Raw genomic sequence first — 23,463 nt, forward strand, 5'->3', positions numbered from 1 at the left:
GGAAGCAGTTTAGCAAAACAAATGGGGTAGGGGAGAAAAAATAAGGAGAAAGGAAAGAATGTAAAATACAGAAGTTTGCAATAGAAAGTAACCCTTTCTAGTGTGATAGAAAATAATCTCAAGGAACAGACCCTGACTAAAGTATTGTGTGCAATCTGCACATTCTGTCATATGGAGAGTTGTGTGAATGATAACTTTGTGGATATGTTTCTTTCACAAGAACCATACGCTAACAGGATATGGACCAGGACAAGGCAAGAATTTTATATAACATTTTTCTCACAGTACGATGGCTTTACAGAATTACAAATTAACGTTTCTATATTTAAGGATCCTGTCACCTTCCACTGAAATGCATCCACTTCTGAGATGGAACACGCAAGCAATTTAACATTGCATAGCAACACCAAACCAAAGTTTAAGTATGAAATGAGTGCAGTGCAGGGGGATTCTGAGGCAGGGAGAATATAGTTACCATATTAGTATAAGGGTTGGTATGCTATGGATAATATCTTTATTCTTGCAAATAATTTAATACAATCTTTATCACAAGAGATCCAACACGGGATTTACATCATTATCCAAAAGACAACAGCTGCAGTAGCCCAGTATGTCCTAATATCAAGTTCAGGAAGTAATTTCATTCTTACTCCAAAGGAAAAGTGCAACCTGAGTTAATGTCATTTCCTGCAATGCCTTCCCCTCCTTTGGAAGTCTCTCATCCAGCTACTAATCAAGACTAACCCTTCTTTGCTTGTGAAGGAGGGCAAGTGACTTTGATGTTCTGAAGACATTTAATTCATAATGTTATAGAAGACATGCACAGTACTTATTTTTTGTTATTTTTGAACGGTCATTGAGTCCACTGTCCAGTGATACACAAGTATGAATATCTGGAGGTCTGAACGCCGCTGGAGTTATTAGAGTTACAAAGCAACACCCTACTCCCCCCTCCTAAAACAACTAAGTCTAGGGAATTTTATATTTAAAATAAGTTCTTGAATTAGCCAAGCACAGAATAGCATGACTTCCTTTATATATATATATATATATATATATATATATATATATATATATATATATATATATATATATATATATAAAAAGTGAGAGGTACTTTTTCATGGTTGCAACACTGAAAACCAGGGTAGCAGACAGGATTTATAGACACTGGGATAAGAAAGAAAAGCACTCCCACTGTTTTTACACCAACATCATGCTCCCAGTGTTGTTTTGGTTTATTATACCTATCCTTACCCCATTACTAGCAGCTTAATTGGGTTTTACTTTGCTAACTTTCTATTAAAAACAATTTTTCATACCCAAAACCATTAATTTTGAGCATTAAACTTTCTATTAAACCTTACAGCAATTTAAGTTACTGTCTCCCCTTTTATTTTCTCTCTCAAATATCTCTTCATCCTAGTTTAATGTTTACCTTCCTTTTTTCCAGATCTTGGGAGACAGGTCAGTCCTTGCCTACAGACAGCCCCCCAACTGAAGCAAATACTCACCAGCAACCACACGCCACACAACAAAAACACTAACCCAGGAACCTATCCTTGTAACAAAGCTCATTGCCAACTGTGGCCACATATCTATTCAGGGGACACCATCATAGGGCCTAATCACATCAGCCACACTATCAGAGGCTCATTCACCTGCGCATCTACCAATGTGATATATGTCATCATGTGCCAGCAATGCCCCTCTGCCATGTACATTGGTCAAACTGGACAGTCTCTATGTAAAATAATAAATGGACACAAATTAGACGTCAAGAATTATAACATTTAAAAACCAGTCGGAGAACAGTTCAATCTCTCTGGTCACTCGATTACAAACCTAAAAGTTGCAATTCTTCAACAAAAAAACTTCAAAAACAGACTCCAATGAGAGACTCCTGAATTGGAATTAATTTGCAAACTGGACACCATTAAATTAGGCTTGAATAAAGACTGGGAGTGGATGCGTCATTACACAAAGTAAAACTATTTCCCCATGTTTATTTCCCATTCCCCCACCGTTCCTTACACGTTCTTGTCAACTGCTGAAAATGGCCCACCTTGATTATCACTACAAAACATTTTTTGTTTTTTTGTTCCCCCCTCCCACTTCTGCTGGTAATAGCTCACCTTACCTGATCACTCTCGTTACAGTGTGTACGGTAACACCCATTGTTTCATGTTCTCTGTGTATATAAAATCTTCTCACTGTATTTTCCACTGCATGGATCCGATGAAATGAGCTGTACCTCATGAAAGCTTATGCTCAAATAAATGTGTTAATCTCTAAGGTGCCACAAGTCCTCCTTTTCTTTTTCCCTTTCTTGTCTTTCTTACTGAGTTTTCCCTTCCATCCCAATGATCTAGAGCAAGCTGCCATTTTTTATCTTCTGATCTTTTCCATCTCCCGTTTTGCTCATGCTGACACACTCAAACACCCCAACACATTTTATTGAATCATGGTTATTGCAGTTTATATTTACATTATTCATCTTCAAATACATTCTATAACAACATTGCACATCAAAAATATTTCTAACTCTTACTTGCTTTCCTGCTGGTATAGGCCCCGATCCTACAAGCACACACCTGCAGGAGAACTCTTGTGCCCACAGAGAAGCCATTTGACACCAATGAGTCTCTGAAGCACACCAGACCGTGTGAACTTGTAAGATAGGTGCTATAGTTTTGTACAAGTTTGTATTCACTGCCTTGAGCTGCCATGATCATATCAGACCCACTTTATGGCATTTAAAGTGCCTGAATAGAAGGTGGAGGTTTGGCAATAGATAGTACTCTTCCCTGAGTCTTAATTTGTTGTTTACTGCTATCTGCACTCTGACACTGCTTACATTTTTAGAGGCTCCACCCTTAGACCTATGTTTGATGGATTACTGAGCCATTTCTACGTTGACCTCTGTGGTAGAGAACATGCTGTCTTTGGGCAACTACCTCATCTAAGGTGACCAGATGTCCCAATTTTATAGGGACAGTCCCGATTTTGGAGTCTTTTTCTTATATAGGCTCCTATTACCCCCCAACCCCATCCCAATTTTTCACATTTGCTGTCTGGTCACCCTAGCCTCATCCAATCTCTCTTCACTATTAAATTACTGATGACATTCTTCTCAGTGATGTTGCCTGTTTAACCACCGTAGGACCTTGAGCATAATGCCCACCAACCTCCACTTTCCATGTACCCCCACCCCGATGACTCTTCTGTGTTTCAGCTTCTTAATCTTAATGCCATTTGTTTTATGCGGTTTTAATTTTTCCTGTTTATTGATAATTCTGTAGAGCTCTGAGCATCTCAGTGTGAGTGGGGTTTGTTTTATAAAGAAAATAAATATTACATTATAACACAATACTTTGGTTAATTTATTGCATAATAATCGTTCTTCTTCTTAAAGAATTAGAGTAAACACGGTCTAGAAGAATCAACATATGACTAGGAGCCAGGAAATCCTAAATTCTAACCATGGGCTCAGAGACTGGCTTGTTGTGTGGTCTTGGACGTGTCACTTGGCCAAAGGTTTCAGAAAGAAGTCACCAACTTGAGAAATCTACAACCTGACATTCAAGAGGTGCTGAGCAACTATATCTGATTTACTTCAACTGGAGTTGTGGTTGCTAGGGCACCCAAGATTAATGGATATGCTGATCATTTTGGCCTTAACTTCTCTGCAACTCAGTTATCCCAGCTGTAAAATGGATTTAATAATGCTTACCTACGTAACAGGGTTATACTACAGATTAATTAGATAATGTTTACACAGTTTATACATATATATGTGACTAAGATGGATTTTAAAAGAAATATGCTATTTTTATTCTATTCAAATCTTGCTTTTTAAATTAAAAAAATAATAATACGTCATCGTTTCCCTTTAACAGAATCTAGTAAACAGAGCAACCCTTACTTTGACTACTTTGTTGAATTAGTAATGGGAATTCACTATGAATGAAAAGGAGACTTGTCCACATGCAAAGTTTTCTCACAGGGTAAAAACTGTAGGGGAGGTAGAGGAAAAGCAATGATGGGCAAAAGAGAGAAGTGGAAATTGCTTTTCCCAGTAGGATATATAAGATTGTTGAACTAGGGGCATATAAGGTATATGTCCATGGAGAAGCATAAGACTAATGAAAAATTATATAAAATTTCTGGAGATGCTGCTAGCAGCTTCACAGTTGGGCAGTACTAGGATTTTCCTTTCAGTGGCACCTTTGCAATCTTCTTAAACACTTAGGGCCCAATTCTCTCACCATCTAAGGCTACAAAGTGGCTTCAGAGCAGTGGGAGAGAGCCAGTGGAGAATTTCCCCTGCACAGAGGATTTCTGCCAGTGGAAAACTCCCCCTGCCATCTCCACACTCGAAGCATAAGGGAACAATGGGGATCAGTTTGGGGCATTCTAGGGGCAGGGCTTGGACAGGACAGGAAAGAGAGGGGTCACAGTACTGCAAAGCTCTACTGTACCCCACTGTCCTAATATCCCCGAGGAACCTTAACTGAATGGTGTCAGCTAATGCTGCTCCCTTACACCTTTAATTTACAGCAGGATAAGTTAGGTGAAAAACAGGTAGCCAGCAACTGGCTCCTCTACAGTCCTCCCTCTCCACTGCAGAGTCCCAGTGCAGCAACTAATCTGCCCCTTCTCTATTTAATATCTATAGATTCAAATTCACTCTCTCTCTATATATATATCAATAAACTTCCATAAATACCTGTAACTATCTAAATGGTTGAGGACTCTTCTAGGCCTAAATGATTTACAGGTTTAAATTACTGGAAAAAAATCATTAACTCACACTAGTTTTGCAAACATTGTAAACCTAAAAAAAATAAATAAATAAATTGAGAGTTTCCATCCTCATAGGCATGTCAGAAATACTTAAGCTATAAGAAAAGTGTATACAAACACTTGACTATTTTTTACCATCTTTGCTATTTTCAGAGGATGAAGCTGGAGCACTGCATACAGATCACATTTCCTGATCCAAAACACAATTATCATTATTTCCTATCTTAAAGCATCCCAAAGTCTGTTAAGTGCCTCACAGCATAGATAAGACATGGTCCCTTCCCCAAAGATAATTACTGAAAGGAGGTAAGACGTAATAAAACAATAGGGCAGAGGGATAAATGACATCAAGTTTACACAGTGACTCAGAAAAGGGATGTGAAATAGCATGATATAGCATTACATATAAATATAAATCAATATAAATATCTTATTTGCAATGTTGTTCACAAATGAAACATGAAACCAATGATATACCTGAGATATATCAATGATATTTTTATCCTCTGGACAGATGACCTACTCTCCCTCATAGATTTCTACCACAACTTCAAGAACACCACCCATTCATCAAAATCTCTCTAGTACACTCCCATGCCGGCATCAACTTCCTAGACACCATAAGCAGCTTCAACAATAGAATCTTACAGATAAGTATATACAGGAAATCCTCAGATCACCATACTTACTTTCACCGCTCCAATAACTACCCCAAACACACCAAGAAATCTGATATCTACAGATACCACAGAATATGCTCCAAGGAGAAACACCTTAACACACTTAAAAACTGCCTTCACCAAACAAGGACACTCTACCAAATTGTATCATGGAATGGGACACCCAAATACCCTGAGACTGTTGCAAAAAAAAGCAAATGCAATTTTGGGTTGCATTAACACAGGCATAGTATGCAAGTCATGTGGGTGATAGTACCGCTCTATTCAGCACTGGTTAGGCATCAGCTGGAGTACAATTTTTGTCACCATTGTATAGAAAGGATGTAATGAAACTAGAAAGGATCCAGAGGTGAGTGACAAAGATGATCAAAGGGATGGAATGCAAGCCATATAGGCAAAGGCTGAAGGAACTGGGTACGATTAGTCTGGAAAAGAGGAGATTAAGGTGGGACATGATACTTGAAAGACTGCCATAAAAAAGGATGGAGAAAAGTTGCTCTCTCTTGCCACAGAGGGCAGAACAAGAGGCAATGGGTTCAAACTACAGCACAGCAGATTTAAATTAAACTCAGGAAAAACTTTCTAAGGGTATGTCTACACTTACCGGGGATCGATGCTGCAGCCATCGATCCACTGGCAGTCAATTTAGCAGGCCTAGTGAAAACCCGCTAAATCAACCACAGATCACTCTCCTGTCGATGGGGTTACGCCACCAGAAGTCGACTGGGGTACGCCACCGGAACTAGAAGCATAAGGTAAGTCAATGGGAGGGTTTCTCCCATTGACCCAGCGTGGTGTAAACACCGCAATAAGTCGACCTAAGCTATGTCGATTCCAGCTACATTATTCACATAGCTGGAGTTGCGTAACTTAGGTCAACTTAACTCCATTTTGTAGACATGCCCTAACTGTAAGGACAGCAGGACAATGGAACAGACCGCCTCCTTCACTGGAGGTTTTCAAAAGGAGTCTGGATAGCCATCTGTCTTGCATGATTTAAACCCAACAAATCCTACATGTTAGCAGGGTGTTAGATTAGATGACCCTTACGTCCCTTCTAACCCTATGATTCTATGAGACAACCTGCTTCAATACAGGGGGAGGGGGAACACTGACCATGCAACTGCAGCTGTCACCTACCAATCCACATTGGAACCCATACGGGGTGTCATTAACCAATTACAACCCGTACTTGATGAGGACCACAGCTTGAAAGAAATTGTTCCCAAACTCCCTCCTTTGGCCTTTAAACAACTCCCCACCCTTGCTAAGCTCATAATCAGAAGAAAGCTCCCCACAGACAAGGGGACACTAACTTAAAGTGGCACCAGATCCTGCCAGAACAACAGATATAAAACCTGCAGACATATCTCCACTGCTACAATGATCAATACCTTCCCCAACACACCTTTCAAGATCCAGGGGACCTACACATGCCTATCACAACACGTGGTTTACCTCATCAGGTGCAATAAATGCCCCAGTAACAACTATGTGGTTGAAACCAATCATGACATTCCTGAATGAACTCACATAGAAAAATGATAAAAGATAAAATACCATGTCAATGGGGGGAGAATGCTTTTAACAAAACAATCACTCCATATCTGACCTCTCAGTTCTCCTCTTCAAACGAAAATACCCTAGGTATTTCAAATACTCATTGGTGCCAACAACTGCTGTTCTATCTTGGCATTTATACAATCCTTATCATGGTGGTATCTGAGCATCTGTTTAATTGTGTCTTTGGATATTTGTTCAAATGTTTGTCAGGTTCAAATCACTGCTTTGAGGGAAGCCTGTGACAGCCTATTACTATTGAGGCATCATTAACAGCTACAAAGTTATGATAGTGGAAACTATGTATAGGGAAGCAAAGTCAATCTATTTACCAATTCTGTACCACAGGTTCCTCTCTGTGACCAAGTATTTGCACAGATCCTAAATCCCTATCCTTGCAAGAGACTATAGCTGGATTTTCCACAGGAACCTTCCAAATACCAAAAGGGGAAATTATAATAGGATTCACTTTCTTTCTCGTCTTAGGAATCCAGTACTAATCTTCACTGTAAGACAGGTAGGTACACAGACACACACACACACACATTAATTTTAAATTCCTTATTATGAATAACACGCCAAAGATAAACTGTTACAACACAGCAGTTACAATGCACCCTAGCTAGACTAACATCTTTAACTAGAGATTTGTTATTTTCCTTTAAGTGAAGAACAAAACACAGGGCCTAAACCCCAATATATAACACCATACAAAGTAAATACAGGGATTGGAATTTCTGACAATCAGATATCTTCTGCTTTCACATTGGCTCGCCCTGGGTATTATATTGACAAGTAGATAAAACATTTAGTTTTGCTACAAACTAATTATTTCAGCTATTCACACTACTGAGCATATACACAACTTCAAATAAGATCAGAAAGAAAACTTGACAACTACTGCAAGTGTTAGGCTAGCACACTTGTCTTTGGTTCATTTATGTAGTATACCTCCTGAAGACATTTGGCCTCCAGTCTGTGATTCCTCCTTAACAATGTTTCCCAGTCTAAATCTCACTGACTTATGTAAAATTATATGAAACTGCACTGAGATCCAACCCACGGATTCAGTCAGGGTTACTCCTGGCAGCACTATCTTCGTGGACCATGATGGATTTGATTGGTGCCCAAATGGATGTGAGTTTTGCACTCCTGACAGAACTCACTACTGATTGGCTAGGATCTTCTAACTAAGTTGGTATGTGTGTAGATGCAGAAATGTCTACCCTTAATGAAGACTTCCACCACCAGAGTAAAAACAGTTTCTGAGCACGGAAAACAACTCCCTGCCATCTGTCTGGTGTGTTGAAATCGTAATTACTTCTTTGCAGCCACTCAAGGCTCTATATTGCCACCTTTTCAGGGCAGGACATCTCTCTGTCTAGTATCTCTCAGGTGCAATCCCCTCCACCATCATTCCTTTCTAACCTCCACTGCTCGCTTGGGAACAGGTGAAAGTCATAATTTCTTTGTTTACAACTTTATATTCTAGGTGGGAAAAGCTTTCCATGTCACTTAAACTTTCTAGTTTGGTGCTCAGTGCTTTTCAGGTTGCCAAGTTTCTACTGCTTCATGTGAAAAGCTTTGAACACAAGAGAGTGAAAGCTGGAGCATCAATAAAATCTTATTTTCTCTCTGACATGCATAGTTTAAATGGAGAAGATATGTTTAATTGACTCGCTTCCCACCTGACCCATTTTTGCAGGCCTTTAACCAGTCCTCCGGCTATAGACCAGAGTAAAGATTTGGGGACACAATGAAAAAGTCACAAAGATGCTTGTGGGTAATATCATTGAATAAGGGCCTTGAGGTTGTCATCACTGTAAAGCAAAATAATAGCATACTACACCAGAAAAACAGGTGGTGGTTTGTAATGCTTAAATGGTGAGGCTAGAAAGTCAAGAGTCATATAAATGATTCCTAATAATATTAAAAGGATAGTCTGAATCAAATTAATTACAATCCTTTCCAATTACTAAAATTGTGGGCCAAATCCTGCAATCCTTTTCACACAAAACTCTCCTTAAAATTAATGGGAATTTTGCTTGTAAAGGAATGGATTGCAGGATTTGGCCTCGCAATTGCAGACAAACAATAATATTATAGTACAGTTACATTTTGGGGTGTAATCATGTGGAGATATTTTGAAGCAATCATGCATCCTTTAAAATATAAGGATGAATTTCCATAAGATTTATATAAAAACATGCTATAAATGTTACTAGTTAAATATGAAAAAGTCATGCTGCTTAGATAGATCTATTTTCATTATTTTCCCCCACTAAAAGCAGTTATTACATTTCTGTAAGTGCTGTCAGAGTCCACCAATGTGTTCCAAAAGCAAGAATCTTTCAGAGAGAGACCTTTCCTCCCCGGTATATGCTGGCATGAATTTATACATTTAACAGGTTAAAACAAAAACATAAGATGAAACAAAACTCAAAATAAAAAAAGCAAAACTCAAGCTACACCTAAAGCCAATTCCTTTATAACCAAGTGTGGTCCTCTCCTCTGAGGTGTCCTGCTCAGCCTGCTCCCTACTAATCTTAGTTCTTCCCTGTTCAGACTATTAGTGTGCTATTTTATATGGCTTTCTGATATAGGTCCTTAGCCCCTGTTTGACTTAAGTTAAAAGCCCTATATCTCATTACCCAAAATCCTCTCCTTGTGGTAGCTTGGACCACCAGAGATTTGAGTAGGAAATTAGCTCCTGATTTCCTTTTTTTTTTTTTTTTTCATTTTTAAAGTAAATTTTAAAATGTGGACCACAATTCTGCAGCAAGGAGTAGCTTCTCTGGAAAATTTAATGGCTAAGGATCAATGAGATACTACATCCCTGTTGTGAATTTAAAAAAAAGAAAGAAAAAAGCTGGTATCAGAATGAGGTAATGCCTCCCCAGATGTTGAAGGTACTTGGTTCTTCATTTCCCCCAATCTCAAAACAATGTCTTGTCATGTTTATTGTTTAAGAGTTACTACTTTGTTCTTAAAACCAAAAAGGAAATGTATTATCTGTACAACACATCTTTCAGACCCTATGCAATGTCTATTATTCATTACAGGTGCTTTATATCATCCGGGAATGGGAACATTAATATCTTTCAGAAGCTATTTCTCTAAGAGCTGAAAGATAATTAATAGATTTGAAAATGGTCTGAATGAACTAACAACAGAACATTTGCATAGAGTGGCACTTAGTGTACAATATTTCTGAGACTGAGCACTGCAAATATGAATAACAATTGAATTTACTTCCAAATGTAATAAGCACTTTAAATTGGTTATGAATATTTACTGGAATAATGAGATGCCATTGTTCAGGCTACAACTGCACTGTTTCCTCACTGAATACACGGTTGAATTCAAGGCCTCTGTCCTGATTTTCAAAGTCCTCCACTGGACTAGCACTACGCATCAGAGAGACCACTTCAGAATAAGAGGCAAAGAACTTCCAGTGGCAGTAACTATAAAACTATTGGCCAATGTGTGGAGATTTGAGTGCAGAAGAAGGAACTTTCATAGGGTGAGACCAAAACTCGCTTCCAGATGAGATATAAATGCCTGCAAGCCTCACTGCATTCAGTACTAAATGCAGAATTCATTTCTCTGACAAACCTTTCCACCAACAGGTTCTTTTATCACACACATTCTAAATAAGTAATTTGCTGCTAGCTGCTGCCTGGATATGAAAGAAAGGGGAATGATTATTTCTTCTTAAATACATGTGGGGTACCTAGATACTTTGGGGATGGGCAATCTATACAAATCTAGAAATAGTATATTATATAGGCAGACAGATTAGATAAATTCACTAGGGAAGGATTCCTTTCGCCACTAATCCAAGATAGGAAGTAATGACTCAGTTTACTCAGAAAAATATCTGAGCCTCACAACGTATTTGCTCTTTAAACCAAAAAGGCCATGACCTGCTCCTGACCAAGGACAAATTCTATGGACCTAATTTGGAAGAGGTAGTCAATTTGTCTGAACACAGCCTTACTCTTGGACGGGTTGAGGGAGAAGGGAGAAATCTGGGATAGGGGGTCCTTTTGAGTTCTATGGCATAACCCTTGAAATGATGTCTCTCCCTCATTTGTCAAGGGTGGAGGTAAACCAGGTAGGAATATATAGAGACAGATGCCCCCCAGGGGAAGGTTGGATAGCGACTGATGATTCTTAGCGGCATTCCTGGAGAAGGAGTCACCTCTGGGTTTATCAGGCCTGGTTTTCTCCCATCTATTCTTAAATAATCTGTTGTCTCTCCTATCATATCTATATAAATTTCTGTAACACCACAACGTAGCACTCTCACTCTCTCTCCATACCATACTATTGTCGTTGAGATCAGCAAAGACACTTAAACTTAAGAAGCATCATTATTATAAATTAGAATTGTAGTTGGTTCCATGGCTTTGGAATATACTCCAAACATTGGTCTGAAATAGAGCAGACCTGATTAACTTTGCTCCTCATCTTTTTTTCCAAGGCATTTGAAAACAGGGGAGAATTGTAAGGGGAGTGAAATGTTGGAGAAAGAAGGTGGGCTTAGCTTTTAATTTTCTTGTTTTATGTATGACTGTTTCCGAATATGGAACACTCCTGCAGTGGCAGGGGGATGCATCCAATGATTTAATAGCTCTTTTTCTATCTCTCTATTCTAAGACACAAAGTTCAGACACCTGTGAGTTTGCATTGAGTTACACATAATATCACATTAGTCTAAAAATAGTAAATTACAGCTAGACCAGATCATATTTAAAAAGGTCTCCTGCTGAAGTTCTGTGTCTTTGATGTGCTTCTGTGATAATTACACCAAAATCAGACAGCCATTGGCATAATAATTATAATGTTAAATTTCACACACCATATAATTTTAATAGCAGTTACTTTCCAGTTTCTGATATCTCTGCCAAAATTAGTTTTATTTCTAAAACTATATGCTATTGACTTTAACCAAAGCCAGCTTCTCCTTTACATTAACTATAGTATTAAATTAATTTATAGAATGTTTTAGGAACTGATCCTAATTATACATTTATCCATTCAACTGTAAAGCACTCATGAAGATACAGAAAATTGGTTCATCTAATCTTCTGAACAGTTTGACTTTTCTTTTCTTAAAATTTCAAATTATTTTTATTAAAACCATATCAATTAAAAAAAAAATCTAAGAGTATTTTGTAATCATTTCAAATGCTGTGCAGTCATTACCAAAGAGCGGTATGTGTTGTATTTGGGGAAAAGAACAAATGTCTCATGTGCTGACACTGTATTATTACAAATGGTTTATTTAAAAAATATCGTGTTGATTTCATGTTTCACCTAGTGACAGACAATTTGTAACAAAGGGATAAATTTATAGTTGAGAAACATTTGTTTACACCTTTTTTATAACTATATGTTGATTGGTGGCAATAAGGTATTGAAGATAATGGGAAGTAGTATTTTACATAATTCAAATGTGAAGAAAGGGGCTCAACTGAATGAGGCATTAAAAAATTGTCTGAATTTCAATAGTCCCACAAAACTTCAAGAACTGATGTGTGATGTTTTCATTTTGGGGTGGAGGCAGACATAATTATTCTCTCATAGCATGCATAAAAAATCTTTTAAACAAAGCAGAATTTAAAAAATAATGTTCAGTAACTGATAGGCTGAACCTCATGTGAGGTGTTATTCCACGTATATTGGCTATGCGTAAATCAGAGGAGTTTTTAATGCTGCATGATCCAAAAGTCCAGAGACCACATAAAATGGCAGTTGGAAAAGAGTTCAAAGAAAGATCAGCATTTTCAAACCCAAGACACCTTTAAAAAGGTGCTCAATGCTTTTCAAAATCAGGCCACTTATTTGGGGACCAATCTTTAGGCACCCATATTTTAAGGCATTGGCTTTAGTCCTAGTTATCTCAGAAATCGTCATTAGACATTCTAATTAGTGTACAGTCATTTTGAGTTAGGACAAGAGATTATTTTCTGACCTGTCTGACAATTTAGTTAAATCTGCAAGGTTAGTCAAGACATGCATACCTGATATATAAACACACCTAGAATTATTTTTGTAATAATTCTGGGGGTGTGACATTTGCAAGAGACTTGAAAGAGTTGTTTTCTTGTTCCCAGAATAGCTGCTTTCAAGAACTCTTGACTTGTTAAACTGAAAGTGTTGATCATCAAGATGTTTTGCCTCATTCCTGCTGGGGAAAAAAAATCTTAATTCTTCCATTTTCTTCCAGTAATAATGATCTTATATTTGGATAGTCCTTTTTAACAAGTAGGATTCCAAAGCACTGAGCAAGCAACATACTACAATTGCTTCACCCACTAATGAAATGCATCCCGCTCCCAGCTGTTCAACTGCATACATCAGGATACAGCAATTTAGGACTGGAAGGGAAGAATATCATATCCATTTGAAACTGCAGGGGAAGCTTTTAGATAGGAACTACCCAATATGAAATTTAGCCAGGAAATCCACACACAGTACTCTTGCAAAACATACGATGAGATTTTTATTTCAGCAATTTATGTCATCTAGTTAAACGTGTCAGTTCATGCTTCACCACAGCTGGACTGTCCTCGTGTCACTGTATTAAAAATGGCACGTGGACTTCTCTTGATCAAATAGTAATAAACCCATTGTGTTTTGCAAACCCACAATCCACCCCATTCTTATGACAAAAAGAAAAGGAGTACTTGTGGCACCTTAGACACTAACCAATTTATTTGAGCATGAGCTTTCGTGAGCTACAGCTCACTTCATCGGCTCACGAAAGCTCACGCTCAAATAAACTGGTTAGTCTCTAAGGTGCCACAAGTACTCCTTTTCTTTTTGCGAATACAGACTAACATGGCTGTTACTCTGAAACCTATTCTTATGACAGACATAGAGTGTTAACATAATATGAATATTTGCAGTGTTTCACAGAGTACTGTTTAACACCTTTATCTTTTGTTACACTATTTCTGTGGTTTTACACACACACACACGCACCAATTTTTTTTAAAAGAGGCATGTGAGCAATTTGAAAACATGCTCATGTGCCATAAATCGAGTGAGTGGAGGGGTAAGGGAAGGATTCCTCTCAGGTGCCTTTAACTTTATGAAGCACAAGTTTACAAATCAAATTAGTATTAAACTAATATAAGGCACTGATAAACTGAGTAAGGAGCTCAGATATAATAATGGACATGCTATCTATGCTTAGATTAGATAGGCTTCATGGATCACCCTAAGTCAGGCACACATGGACTAAGAAAAGCAAAACTGAACAGCTGAAATTGCCAGCAGTCACAAGTTATCACACAGCTCTTTATAAGTAAGCACAGTTATTCTTAAGATGTAAGTATCACAGAGAAAACATATTAAAAACAATAAAAGAACCAACATTCATGCTAATAAGTTTCCCAGAGATCATCCCCCAACTCCAATCTCAGGTTCTGGTAGGAGTCTAACCCTTCTAACCCAACAAAGGGTTGTTGTTTTTTTTCTGTTGATTACAAAGTTCATAAACAGTCTTAGCTCAGAACTAGCACCCCCATGAATAGGTTACTCTTTCCTTTATACCGCTTGGGCCTTTGATGTTGAGAGTATGGAATGGGTAATCAGCAGATAATGGTCCTCTCATCAGGGCGTAGCTTCCACAGCTTGCTTTTTTAAATAGCCACAGGTGTGAAAATTGCATTCACCTTCCCCTAGAGATTCTCCAAGCATACCACTTGGCACTGTTTCTCCCCAAAACCCATTCTTGTCTGCCACATTGTTCAACATAGTCTTTTGAAGTTCATGACACTTTCAAGGGTTCACATCGTATCTCCACAACAGAGAGGTTACATAAACCCCAGCCCACAATAATACATAGTTGCTGCATTTAATACAATGGATTCCAAAAATACTTAAACTTAATTCAATAAGGTTTTTCAAGGATAATGCAGGGAATTGTCACAACTGTCACACCTGCTATGTATTTTACCTTTAAAATTCTTAGCTGAGATACAAGGGTACTTTTGAATTTCCAAAGCCTTATTGTAGTTATTATTTATTTGAAAGCAGGTGTCCTATAATAACAATGCAAACCATTGTAATGGTTATAAAATGAATTTTCTTAAATTTCTTTTCCACATGCTACTGTGAAAGATGCATATTAGATGAGTTGCTTGCATATTGTTGGTATACCCTGAAGTTACCATTCTATAAAATATGCAAGGTATCCTTAATATCTGTTTAACCACCAACTACATAGTGAAGATCAGATTGTAATATTGCTTGTATTTTTGTGATTTAAGATTATGCTAATCTTTGTGTTACACATTTAAAAACCAAAGAATTCTACATCATTGCATTATTTGGTTGATAATTATTAAATTGTTCACCATGCAAAATATTGATTACATACATGCTATACATGCTTCTTCTTTAAGCCACTATTCAGAGCTTAACAGATTTGCAATCTATTTTCCCTGTAATTTTCATTACAGAAAAAAGCTCATCCTCCACACAGTGATATAAAGAATAACTTGAAGCAAAGTCAGCCTCATGGTTTTGCATCAGCACTTGTCATTTAGGACACTGAACAATCTTTGAGTTTCCTATTTCCTGAGTCAGTGGAGCTCAGGCAAAATGATGAGATGATGTGGTAAATTACCTAAAATAGACTGTTCAGTAGAGTTGGACAACAGTTTTCAGTTTATTCACTGAAAAAATCAGTTCAATCCTTTGCAAAACTATTTGTGAATTTGACACAAATTCTCCAAGCAGTTTTGTCCCATCCCACACCCAAATTTTTCAGAGTACATTCACAAAATGACGGTATTCACAATAGGCACTGGGGGGATGGGATCAATGGTGGTGCCACCTCCCTCATATTTTTAAATTCAATGGTTAGGACAGGCATCCAGAATAGTCATTAAAGTAGAGGGACTTGAACGTGGCAGTCCCAGCTCCCAGATAAGTGCCCTAACCACCTGGAATCACAAGCACTCTCACTTTTTGCCTATTAAAGTATTTTATAAAGAGGAAGAGCTTCAACAGGAGAGACTGAAAAGACTAGGCCCAGAATAATTCACATTCCACTCGTTAGGATACTCCACCTCAACACGGGATTTGAACCTAGGTCCCTTACATCCCCAGTGAGTGCCCTAATCGCTGGGCTAAACGTTATAAAGGGTAGGGGCACCACCTCTGCCTTCTCCCTCTCCATTTTGTGACTCTAGCCCTTTAAAAATGTCCAGAAACAAAATGTTTCATGCCAAACAAAACATTTTGCTCAACCAGTTCATCAACATTTTAAGCATTTATTGGTTTCAGTTTAATCTCAACTAATTTTTCCCCCTGAACAACCAATGAATAAAAAAAATCAGTTATTGACCCAGCTGTAATGTTCAGCTAAACACATGGCTACTACTGAATAAACCATTAGTTATTTGTACAAATATTGAAAATATAATGCAATCTACACCATATCAGTAGTTTTAATCACATGATCATCATCCAGGAAGCTAGAGGCATACTTCTCTTGGAAGAAATCCAGCAATTATAGAATTATAAAACTGGAAGGGACTCAAGAGGTCATTTAGTCCAGTCCCCTGCAATCAAGGCAGGACTAAGTATTATCTAGATCATCTGTCAAGGTTCCTCCCCCACTCTGAACTCTAGGGTACAGATGTGGGGACCTGCATGAAAATCCTCCTAAGCTTATCTTTACCAGCTTAGGTCAAAACTTCCCCAAGGTACAAAATATTCCACCCTTTTGTCCTTGGATTGGCCGCTACCACCACCAAACAAATACTGGTTACTGGGGAAGAGCTGTTTGGACACGTCTTTCCCCCCAAAATACTTCCCAAAACCTTGCACCCCACTTCCTGGACAAGGTTTGGTAAAAAGCCTCACCAATTTGCCTAGGTGACTACAGACCCAGACCCTTGGATCTTAAGAACAATGAACAATCCTCCCAACACTTGCACCCCCCCTTTCCAGGGAAATGTTGGATAAAAAGCCTCACCAATTTGCATAGGTGACCACAGACCCAAACCCTTGGATCTGAGAACAATGAAAAAGCATTCAGTTTTCTTACAAAAAGACTTTTAATAGAAATAGAAGTAAATAGAAATAAAAAAAAAATCCCCCCTGTAAAGTCAGGATGGTAGATACCTTACCGGGTAATTAGATTCAAAACATAGAGAACCCCTCTAGGCAAAAACCTTAAGTTACAAAAAAGATACACAGACAGAAATAGTTATTCTATTCAGCACAATTCTTTTCTCAGCCATTTAAAGAAATCATAATCTAACACGTACCTAGCTAGATTACTTACTAAAAGTTCTAAGGCTTCATTCCTGGTCTATCCCCGGCAAAGACAAAATATAGACAGACCCACATACCCTTTGTTTCTCTCCCTCCTCCCAGCTTTTGAAAGTATCTTGTCTCCTCATTGGTCATTTTGGTCAGGTGCCAGCGAGGTTACCTTTAGCTTCTTAACCCTTTACAGGTGAGAGGAGATTTCCTCTGGCCAGGAGGGATTTTAAAGGGGTTTACCCTTCCCTTTATATTTATGACACCATCCCTGACAGGTGTTGGTCTAACCTGCTCTTAAAAATCTCCAATGACGGAGATTCCACAACCTCCCTAGGCAATTTATTCCAGTGCTTAATTTCCCTGACAGCTAGGAAGTTTTCCCTAATGTCCAACGCAAATCGCCCTTGCTGCAATTTAAGTCCATTGATTCTTGTCCTATCCTTAGAGGCCAAGGAAAACATTTTTTCTCCCTCCTCCTTGTAACAACCTTTTCATAGAATCATAGAATAATAGAAGATTAGGGTTGGAAGAGACCTCAGGAGGTAATCTCGTCCCTGCTCAAAGTAGGACCAACCCCAACTAAATCATCCCAGCCAGGACTTTGTCAAGCCAGGCCTTAAAAACCTCTAAGGATGGAGATTCCACCACCTCCCTTTTTTGTACTTGAAAACTGTAATCGTGTCCTCCCTAAATCTTCTCTTCTCCAGACTAAACAAGCCCATTTTTTTTTCAATCTTCCCTCATAGGTCATATTTTCTAGACCTGTAATAATTTTTGTTTCTTTTCTCTGGACTTTCTCCAATTTGTTCACATCTTTCTTGAAATGTGACACCCAGAACTGGACACAATACTCCAGTTGAGGTGTAATCAGTGTGGAGTAGAGTGGAAGAATTACTTCTTGTGTCTTGCTTACAACTCCTGCTAATATATCCCAGAATGATGTTCACTTTTCCCGCAACAGCGTTATACTGTTGACTCATATTTAGCTTGTGATCCAGTATGACCTCCAGGTCCCTTTCTGCAGTACTCCTTCCAAGGCAGTCATTTCCCATTTTGTATGTGTGCAACTGATTGTTCTTTCCTAAGTGGAGTACTTTGCATTTGTGCTTATTGAATTTCATCCTATTTACTTCAGACCATTTCTCCAGTTTGTCCAGATCATTTTGAATTTTAATCCTATCCTCCAAAACACTTGCAACCCCTCCCAGCTTGGTATTGACGACAAACTTTATAAGTGTACTCTCTATGCCATTATCTAAATCATTGATGAAGATATTGAACAGAATCGGACCCAGAACTGATCCCTGTGGGACCCACTTGATATGCCCTTCCAGCTTGAATGTGAACTACTGAAAACTACTGTCTGGGAACAGTTTTCCAAAAAGTTATGCACGCACCTTCTGTTATCTCCATCTAGGTTGTATTTTCTTAGTTTGTTTATGAGAAGGTCATGTGAGACAGTATCAGAAGCTAAAGTGAAGTTATATCATATCATCTGCTTTCCCCCTATCCACAAGGCTTGGTACCCTGACAAAGAAAGCTATTAGGTTGCTTTAAAATGATCTGTTCTTGACAAATCCATGCTGACTGTTACTTATCACCTTATTATCTTTTAGGTGTTTGCAAATTAATTATTTGGTTCATTACCTTTCTGGGTACTGAAGTTAAGCTGACTGGTCTGTCATTCCCTGGTTGTCCTTATTTCTCTTTTTATGGATTGAAACTATCTTTGCCCTTTTCCAGTCCTCTGGAATCTCACTCGTCTTCCATGACTTTTGGAAGGTAATCACTAAGGGCTCAGATAACTCCTCAATCAGCTCCTTGAGTATTCTAGGATGTATTTCATCAGGTCCTGGTGACTTGAAGACATCTAACTTGTCTAAGTAATTTTTAACTTGTTCTTTCCCTGTTTTAGCCTCTGATCCTACCTCCTTTTTTACTGGCATTCACTGTGTTATACGTGCAATTATTACTAACCTCTTTTGGTGAAAACTGAAACAAAGAAGTCATTTAACACTTCTGCCATTTCCACATTTTCTATTATTGTTCCCCCCCCCCTCATTGAGTAACAGGCCAACCCTGTCCTTGGTCTTCCTCTTGATTCTAATGTATTTGTAGAATGTTTTCTTTTTACCTTTTATGTTTCTAGCTATTTTAATCTTGTTTTGTGCCTTGGTCTTTCTAATTTTGTCGATACTTACTTGTGTTGTTTGTTTATATTCATCCTTTGTAATTTGACCTAGTTTCCACTTTTTGCAGGACTCTTTTTTTGAGTTTCAGATTATTGAAGAGCTCCTGGTTAAACCAGTGTGATCTCTTGCTATACTTCCTATCATTCTTACACAGTGGGATAGTTTGCTCTTGTGCCCTTAATAATAATCTCTTTGAAAAAGTGCCGGTGCTCTAGAACTGTTTTTCCCCTTAGACTTGATTCCCATGGGATCTTACCTACCTACTCCTTGAGTTAGCTGAAGTCTGCCTTCTTGAAATCCATTATCTTTATTGTGTATATACCCTTCTGGGTCAATAGAAGATGTGTATTATCCTATCAACTGTGATGCCAACTATGTAATAGTTGTGCTTATTAACTAGCAATTCTAGTTTTTCCTGCTAATACCCAGTACTCCTCGCACCAGTATACAGACATCTAAGATATTGATTTGATTTCTCCCCTATGTTCTCTCATGTAGCAATTATAATAAGTTCAGAGTTAGGACAGATTCACTGTACATACCTTGTTTGCGTACATCCTCTACAGCAACAACCAATTCCTCCTTGAGGTCATGGCTCTCTTTAGCAATCTGTTCTCCTTTTTCCAAAAAGTTTTGGGTAGCTTGCTCTACCGAAGCAGCCAACACATGCGCTTTCTTAGATCGCCCTTTCTTTTTACCAGATGGCCCTTTGTTGCTTGTGTTCACAAGGGTTGTCACCTTTGGGGAGGGAAAAAAAAAGTTTTTAAAAAAAAGTTTGCACAGCACTTTAATTAGTTGCCCTAGTTAGTATGAAATTAGCTGTCCCATATGGAAGATCATGTGATCTATATGTGTCAACTTTTTTTTTTGCAATAAAAATAGCCTAACCTTCAGACGTGCCAAGCATGCACAGATTTGATTGGCTTTCATTGGAGCTAAAAGAGGTAGGCACCTAAATTCATAAATTTCAAGGCTAGAAGGGACCATTGGGATCATCTAACCTGACCTCCTGTAGAACACAGGCCAGAGAATTTGCCCCAAATAATTCCTAGAGCAAATCTTTTTAGAAAAACATCCAACCTTGATTTAAAAGTTGCCATTGATGGAAAATCCACCACAACCCATTGGAAAAATCACTCTAATGTTTAATTACCCTGTTAAAAATATATGCCTTATTTCCAGTCTGAATTTGTCCTGCTTCAGCTTCCAGACATTGGATCATTGGATACCTTTCTCTGCTAGATTGAAATGCCCATTATCAAATATTTGTTCCCCATGTACTTATAGACTGTGATCAAGTCCCCACTTAACCTTCTTTTTGTTAAGCTAAATAGATTGAACTCTTTGGGCAGGTCTTCACTACCCGGCAGATCGGCGGGTAGTGATCGATCTATCGGGGACTGATTTATAGCATCTCATCTAGATGCGATACATTGATCCCTGAACGCGCTCCCCGTCGGCTCCGGAACTCCAGCTTGTGAGAGGCAGAAGCAGAGTCAACGGGGGAGTGGCAACGGTCGACTCACCACCGTCCTCACAGCCAGGTAAGTCGACCTAAGATATGCCATCTTCAGCTACGTTATTCGTGTAGCTGAAGTTGCGTATCTTAGGTCGATCCCCCCCCCCCCATCAGTGTAGACCAGGGCTTTGAGTCTAGTCTTATGAGGCACATTTTCTAATCCTTTAATCATTCTCATGGCTCTTCTTTGAACCTTCTCCAATTTATCAACATTCTTCTTGAATTGTTGACACCAGAACTGGACACAATGCTCTAACAGCAGTTGCACCAGTGCCAAATACAGAGGTAAAATAACCTCTCTACTCCTATCCAAGATTCCTGTGTTTATGCCCCCAAGGATCACATTCATTCTTTTGGCCACAGTGTTGCACTAGGAGCTCATGTTCAGTGGATTAGCCATCATAATCCCCAAATCTTTTTCAGAGTCACTGCTTCTTAGGATAGAGTGCTCCGACTTTTAAATATGGAATACGTTCTTTATTCCTAGGTGTATGCATTTACAACCACTTGTTTTAATTTCTTAAATATGGATTTAGGTGCCTAATATGAGGCTCCCAAGTTTGAAAATGTAGTCCCAAATGTCCAGAAAATTATACTGATAATAAGGAACAGAGATATTTTTACTGCTTATTTCTTGATCCGTATCCAGCCCCGGTTGGGAGAGCAAAATGTTATTAACTCTCAAACATTTGAAGAGATAGTGTTAAGAAGCAAAGTACAGAAAGCAACAGTATTAAAGTAATGCCACAATCGAGCAATTAAATATGACGACACAAAAGTTGGCGGCAGTCAAAAAAGCAACACTTTTCTGGGATGACAAATGGTATTATTTATATTGCAGTAGTGTCTAAATTTTGGGCACTTTCCAGACACAAAGGAAGATGTTGCCCCTGCTGCAAAGACTACACAAGCTAAAAAGCATTATTAGTTTTATTACTTCAATGTACAGGTACTATGGTGGGGCAATAGTTGATGCTGCAGTAATGGTCCCATTTTTGCACTGAAGACATTTTAACTTAAAAATACTGTTCTTGCAGTCACATTTTTTTTTAGTATAAGGTCACACTTAGAATTTATTAGACAATTAGAATTTATTGCAAACATGTTGAATAACTTGAGTAAGAATTTTTGGAGATTAAGAGACCAACATTTAGAAAACACTGCACACTGTATCTAATGTGCCTTTCTGCCACTCTGCCTGCCCAAAGAAATCACATTACATCACAAAATGCAAATCATTCAAGTTATATACAACAGGCTAATATACTTTAGGAACTAACATAAGCATGCAGGGCACATCCGTTGATGTGTTCTGTTATGTGCTTAAACCCTGAATGAAGAAGCAATGGAATTACTGCTGAGTCAAAATGGCAGGTGGATTTAAATAGCTCTAATCAGGATATAAAAGGTTGTTTGGGTGACCATAAGGGTACGTCTTCACTGCAGGGTTAACCTGGACTGTTATCTCAGAGTTAAACCCTAACCCCTCCCTACCATCCTCACACAAAATCTTTGTACCCAAGTTTGTATCTGCTTTGGACCTGGGCTTACTATGCCAGCTGCGGCTATAAATTAGAACACAGGTTTCTCCAACTCCCTTTGCAGTCTGGACACCCACACACAGATCTGGCGAACTCAGAGCCCATGTTTGTTTGTTTGTTTGTTTATTTATTTTTATTTTAAGCAGAATTTGAACTTTGAATTTCCATACTTTTAAAAGTTGATTTCACTGTTTATATCATGGTGGTACATCTCTGTAACCTAATTCCAGATTAACAAAGAAACACAATAAATTACTCATAAAAGATTAGTAAGAACAGGTTTCAAAAGCAGTTGGCAGTGAAACTAATTGACCTTATACTTTCAATAAAAAGATATTGCAGAAATTGGCATGGTTAAACTGAGGGCAAAGAATATGAAGCTGGGATTTGAGTTTAATTATACCCTTGATGGGGGATGGATGCGACAAAGCATGTGTGACCAATTGACTGTGCTGGCTAAAGCATTCTGATCGCCAATGTATGGGGCACATGACCACAGAAGTAGAACACATATAGACTAGCACTCACAGAAGAATGAGGTCTGTTGATGCCAAGCTACTTCAGATGATACATACACCGGGAGAAAAGATAAATTAACGAAAATTTGGACAATAAAGAATTGTCATCACAAAGTTTCTACATAGAGAAGAATCACTAACATGTTGCAGCACTGCCAGCCAAAGACAACGGAGTCCAGCGGTTCAAATAATAAATTACTCTAGTAACATATAGAATTTTTTGTTGGTAGAAAAATTGCATAACTCCTATGAATGGGCAGAGACAGAGGATGCCTAACTTTTTCCTGTTCCCAAAACATTCAGTTTTCCATTAAAAAAAAAATCAAACTTAACCTTGTTGATTGGTATAGTGCA

At 38.3% G+C, this 23,463-nt stretch overlaps 1 protein-coding gene across 2 annotated transcripts in view; it reads right to left on the bottom strand.

Moving 5' to 3' along the window:
- CTNNA2 (catenin alpha 2) overlaps positions 1 to 23,463 on the bottom strand; it is a 775,311-nt gene that overhangs the window by 597,778 nt on the left and 154,070 nt on the right. For both annotated transcript variants that reach the window (XM_074951902.1, XM_074951903.1), the window contains exon 4: positions 20,074 to 20,269. In XM_074951902.1, the coding sequence (XP_074808003.1) occupies positions 20,074 to 20,269 (196 nt within the window). The remainder of the gene's footprint in view (positions 1 to 20,073; positions 20,270 to 23,463) is intronic.

This window comes from Natator depressus, chromosome 4 (assembly GCF_965152275.1).
Source record: "Natator depressus isolate rNatDep1 chromosome 4, rNatDep2.hap1, whole genome shotgun sequence".
NCBI classification, from domain to species: domain Eukaryota; kingdom Metazoa; phylum Chordata; order Testudines; family Cheloniidae; genus Natator; species Natator depressus.